Raw genomic sequence first — 6,000 nt, 5'->3', positions numbered from 1 at the left:
CCGATTGTGTTTGGGCCGGGCCTGCCTAAAGTAACTGCGTCGGTCCAGTCCCAACACTCGTTGCTCTGAACGTGATACTGAGGGAGCCTGGATGGATGAGTGCAAGTGAGACTTTGTAAATGCGAGGGTGAGCACCCTACAAGCTGTCTTCACCAGTGTTATTTATAAATGTATTTGTAGGCTGAACAAATAAAAAAATGTGTTTTTTCTAAATCTAACAGTACCTGTGTCAGTGCAGTGCGTGATGTGGAAACACTGGTATCACTGGTTCTTTTCCCAGTTTACCAAGCGTCTGTAGTTCTTTTAGATTAGGGGGTCACTATAATTTATACTTTACTTTCACACTACTGTCACTATCGTCTCTGGCTTGTCATTATTTTCAACCTTTAGGGTCACGTTGTGCTCTATGTGAGTTGGACTAAGAGTCTGGAATAAAGAATACTTGACTCGGCACACACACACACACACACACACACAGCCCCCCCCCCCCCCCCCCGATAGAAAATCCTCTGAGGCCGGGTCTGACACTGTCAGGGTTTGATGGTGGTGTAGTAAAGTGCTTTGGGGGGTTGTAGAACTTTGACATTTGTGTTGAGTTTCTTTAGAGGTGGGATCGGGTTCTGGTTCTGTTCCTGAGTAATTGGGGTTCTGATCCGGTTCCGGTGAGTCCACAAAACTGGCTTGGGCGATGGAGGTGAAGGCGGGCTGCTGGTACCAAGCCTGACCTGGATCAAAGGAGGCCGGTCCGGACCGGATAATCGGAGGTTCTGACGGAACCGCTTACGCCCGCGCAGGGAGCGCGCAGCGCGGCGGTGGAGAGGCGTGTCTCGAACGAACCGAATCTCCAGGATGGCAGGTGAGTCTGGTTCTGGTGCAGGTTTTAGCAGCATGCTGTAGGGATGATGGATCGGCTCGGTTCTGAGACGCTGAACCTACGGCGGATGTTTCACAGCACCGGAACGCGGTGTCTTTTAGCGGAACCGGTGTTGCGGCTGGTTCGCGTTCAGCCTCAAACAAATAAGGGTGGAGGCTTAGTTTGGACCCCGGTTCCGAGTGAACCAGGATCGGTATTAAATTCGCACTGCACCGGATCTTCACCGAGGGAGGTTCTGCAGAGCGTCACCATCCGTCTGGTTCGGTGGAGGACGGGTTATCGGTTCGAAGACATGTCAGTGTGAAAGGAGGCCGGGCCAAGCCGAACCGGGTCGGTACAATCTAGTGAGTACTCGTCCAGAACAGAACATGGCCTGGAAGAGGAACCGAACCTGAATGCGGAGCAGGAGCACCAGGATGCTGCAGAACCGAACCGAACCGGTCAGCTGATCGATCAGCTGTTCTCGTTCATCACATCTTTTATTTTCGGATCATTTTCTTTACGAGTAACTTTTTAGAGATTTCATCTGATTCTGATGGAAACGTCCGGAAGTGTCAGTAAACCTGCGCGACTTTCAAAATAAAACAGGAAGTGAATTTAAAGATTCCCAAAGTAACAGAACAACTTTTCCACTTTCTCCTGGAAATGAACCATGAGTCCGTCCGCTCCCTGCTCCTGCTGATGAATCCTCTGTAGGACCGAAATAACGAGAGGCGTTGATGGTGTGGTTGGATGCTGGTTGGATGCTGACACCAACCAGCATCCAACCAGCATCCAACCAGCATCCAACCAGCATCCAACCAGCATCCAACCAGCATCCAACCACACCGGCTGAACAACGTCCTCAGGGTTCACTTGTAAATCTGCTCCAGACTGCTTACAGCTCGAAAAAAGGTACATCCCAAGTTCTTTCCTCAAATAATAACTGTTACCATGGTTACTACTACTACTCAGAGCCAGTTTAGTGGATCATGTAGACCAGTGGTTGCAACCTTCTATCTATCTATCTATCTATCTATCTATCTATCTATCTATCTATCTATCTATCTATCTATCTATCTATCTATCTATCTATCTATCTATCTATCTATCTATCTATCTATCTATCTATCTATCTATCTATCTATCTATCTATCTATCTGTCTGTCTGTCTGTCTGTCTGTCTGTCTGTCTGTCTGTCTGTCTGTCTGTCCGTCCCCCTCTCTCTCTCTCTCTCTCTCTCTCTCTCTCTCTCTCTCTCTCTCTCTCTCTCTCTCTCTCTCTCTCTCTCTCTCTCTCCCTCCCCAGTACCACCCCTTTGACTGGTTCTCAGTGTTGGGGTCGAGACCCACTCTGCACTGAGAGTGTTGAGATGATTTCCAGGAATTGAAGCCAAATGTAAAAACTGTTGCTAAAGTTATGTTTTTCGGATTCATTTTCTTGTTCTTTTTTACGCAGTTTTAGTAACAAAAACCTGACTTATTAAACTGGCCGGCCAGACTCCTCCTCTGTGTGAGTCTGCACAGAGAAAGGGTCTAGGAAGTGTCCTGTTGAAATAACCCCTCCCCGTCAGAATTTTAACCGAGCCAATCAGCGCTGAGCAGCGTACGTCACACACCACTGGGCTGCATGGTGGCGCAGTGGTTAGCACTGTTGCCTCGCAGCACGAAGGTTGCAGGTTCGAAACTCAGATGTGGCGTTTCTGCGTGGAGTTGCGTGTTCTCCCCATGCATGTGTGGGTTTCCTCCGGGTACTCCGGTTTCCTCCACACATCACAACATGCCCTATAGGTTATAAACTGTAAGTCGCTTTGGATAAAAGCGTCTGCTAGATAAATAAACATAAACATAAACACCACAACGCCGAGTTTGTCATAAACAACAACGACTGAAGTTGGCTGTGGACCTTTCCTCGGTCTAAAGGACTCAGACACGTCTTTAAACCCACAAGTAGAAGAGCTAAAAGCCTTTCTTCTGAAGAAAGATGTCTGCGCCGTCGCCAGACGCCATCTTTAGCTACAGCTAAAAAAGCTACAGCGTCGCGCGGTGCAGTCGGCATCGCAGATTATTTTCTGATTGGTTACTTTCGAGCTGCCCAGCCCCGCCCCTCGTGTGCCTCTCTGCCTGTGAGTTACCAGATTCTCCATCTGTGCAGATTTAACCAGGACGAGTCTGGCCGGCCAGGATAGCAGTAGTATTGATAATCCATTATTTTATGGAATATTACATTTTATTGAATACCTTTATATTCTATTGGTAATCTATTAAAAGTAACCACCTACTAATCGTTACCGGGGTTGTAAAGCCCTACGAAGGCGCTATGCAAACACAGACCATTTCCTAAAGGTGAAGGCCGTGAGACCGTCTCCCAGCAGCTAAATGTTCCGTGACTTCAGCTGAACATGTTATTTAGAAATGTCAGATCCAAGGGGCTGTAGCAACCTCCCTGGATGAGGAGGTGTTTAAGAGGGAAACTGATGACAAATCAAAGAGATCCAAGGTGAAACGATGGGTAGTTTACGTCTTACTTATCAACCATAAAATGTGAGGTTCCATAGAAATATGAAATCTCAATCTGATGGATCTTTGACTATTTTCACCAGAAGATCAGAACTTTTTATTGCAGGGATTAAGCGACGCTTCGTATTAACTCCGAGGAAAGAGAGAGAGTCAGGTTTATAATAGTTAAGAAATTTATTTCTATACAATTTAAACAAGACTAACTTTAACACTCTGTGTACTGATGGACTAAGGTGGAGTGAGACGTGGTGAAGGATGATGGTGTGTGGAATGTTATTCAGAACCAGCGGATCCGGAGAAGCAGTTACTTCTGAGTGGGAGTGAATGTTTCGCTCTAAACTTTAGTCGGAGATTTTTAACACACATGAGACGCCGTCTGTCGGTCTACGTACCCCAGGGGAAGCCTCCGTTAGATCCAGAATGTCGAGGTCCTCGTGGACCCTCCTTGGTACCGAAGCCGGTAGAAAAGCAGCGGTGCCGACCAAACTAGTCATGGAATGCTTCCAGGTCACGACAGGTTATCACTGGCGTCTCCGAGACCCTGAAGGGGTCGTGAGGTTCAGCTTTTATTCTGAAGGAACCGTTGCGGTCAGGTGTAACACAACAGGTTTTATCCAGCTTGTCGAGGTTCTTTTGGCTGAAGAGGAAGTCTGGATGGCCGGTCCAAGACTTCTCTAGAACGCTTGAACTAAAGAAAAGGTGGCGTGGGAGAGTTTTTATAATTGTCGTATTTTGGTTTACTGGCGAATCAGAATGTGACATGAAGAAGAGGGTTTATACAAACACCACAGATAACCACGCCCAGCCAGAAACGAAGGTTCTGATTGGATCAGACGAAAGGAAGTGTGTCGTGTGATTTTAGCATTACGTGTCATTAGTGTCTAGTGCAAATGTCCAGGATTATAATAAATTGTAAAACACTACTGATCACAGGATTATAATATCAACATTGTCATTTCACAGATTGGTTGAACATTGGGCTCACATTATTATTGGTAATAACAAAGTGGTTGATTATGTATTCATCGAGAGAGTTCTTCGTCTTGAGCTGTAACAGCGGTGAAGCAGTTCAGATGAGCAGAGTGCATGAAAGACCTTGGCCACTATCTCATGTAGATTAGCCTGACAGAGACTTTATGTCTCTGCTCGAGCAGACGCAGCAGATCATGACCTTTAGGTCATAAACAGGACCTTCATGACGCTACAAAGGTGAACTTCAGGCCAAGGAACATCAGTGTCAGATCGCACCGTTCGCCATTGTTGAGCCGAAGTAGGAGATGACCACGGAGGCTACGTTTGTCTTTGTTCCTCTCTGAGGTTCTGGTTCACAAAGTTCATTGTTTATCTGATCAGTGATTTTTCATTGTGGTTTTCAGGTCCTCCAGACGGACCCTCAGCTCTCTGGTCCAGCATCAGACCACCAGCACTTTGAGGATCGTGGACACAGTGGTCCAGCCGAGTTCTGGCTCCTGGACCAGGATTAGAATGGATCCAAGAACCTTGGCGTGTGCACGCGCACTTGGTTGGATGATACTGGGTGGCACGTTGATTTCCATGGCAACCACAAGCTCACTTGATGAAGGTAAGCCAAACCAGTGTAGTGACCTTTGACCTGCCTTTATTGGATGGACTGTAATTGAGGAATGTACTGTAGTCTGGTTCCTGTCAGGGAGGACTTTCAGTCGGATGTTACCTTTATTTTGCCTCCATATTCCCAACTCTACTGAGTCTCTGACACACATCTGATGCTGGTTAGCATGCTAGGCTAACCACTGGTTAGCCACAGTTCTCACAGCCATCTGTCTTTGCAGGCACGTGACCTGTCTGTCAGCCCAGGGCCATTTCAAGGCATTTGGGGGCCCCTCCCTGTCAGAATGAACCTTGAATGAACTTTTATTTCTGGCAAAAATGTATCACCTGAGTAGCGTGGCACTGCTTCAACACATTTAAAATCAAGTAAAGTTCAAACATGACTGCACTAACCCAGGCGCTGTGCCAGATTTTATTTTCTGGATGGGCCTTAGTTAAACAAGTTAGTATAAATACCTGTATAAGTGCAGTATTTGGTTTTTTTGGGTGTTTTTAGCAGGAAAAATAGCCCGATATCCTCGGTCAGCTTACCTAGTTATGGTTTTGTTACTAAGCAGGCTGGAGGTGACTTCTTGTTGGAGTTGCTTTACCGTATTTCCTGAGATGGAAGAAGGAAGAGCGAACAAAAGAACTGACAAGAGACTCCAGGGTGAGAGCTGGATCAAAGGTGAAACGGCCGACGTGAGGCCAAAGCCCGGGCTGAGCCTTTCTCCAGAGCTAGCTCTGAAGTCACGTGGCTCTGATGCTCATTATTATTCAAAATTTTAAGCATTTCATTACCCTTAAAATAAGTACATAGTAAGTACATTTTATTTGTATAGAAACTCGCAAAGTGCTTCACATAGATCAAAACAAAGCAAAGAATAAAATTATAATGAGCTTAAAACAGAAATAAAGTAAAATCTGATAAATAAAGTCATAAAATTAAAAAATATCATCAAACAGATGAAAGATGATTACAAGTGAGTTAAAAATAAGAAAATAAAAGATTTATGTAAAAGCAGCTTTTAATAAAAGGGTCTCCAGCTGTTTTTTAAA

At 45.7% G+C, this 6,000-nt stretch overlaps 1 protein-coding gene across 1 annotated transcript in view; it reads left to right on the top strand.

Moving 5' to 3' along the window:
- The first annotated feature begins 496 nt into the window (after positions 1 to 496).
- The window catches only part of LOC139071548 (UPF0606 protein KIAA1549), a 71,571-nt gene continuing 66,067 nt past the window's right edge, over positions 497 to 6,000 (top strand). Inside the window, 2 exon segments of the mRNA XM_070554126.1 lie at positions 497 to 856; positions 4,749 to 4,954. Of these exon segments, the coding sequence (XP_070410227.1) occupies positions 4,858 to 4,954 (97 nt within the window). The 5' untranslated portion in view covers positions 497 to 856; positions 4,749 to 4,857.

Source organism: Nothobranchius furzeri, chromosome 1 (assembly GCF_043380555.1).
Source record: "Nothobranchius furzeri strain GRZ-AD chromosome 1, NfurGRZ-RIMD1, whole genome shotgun sequence".
In the NCBI taxonomy this organism is placed as follows: Eukaryota; Metazoa; Chordata; class Actinopteri; order Cyprinodontiformes; family Nothobranchiidae; genus Nothobranchius; species Nothobranchius furzeri.
The sequence above is the reverse complement of the archived record's forward strand: the minus strand, read 5'-3'. Positions and strand labels throughout refer to the sequence as shown.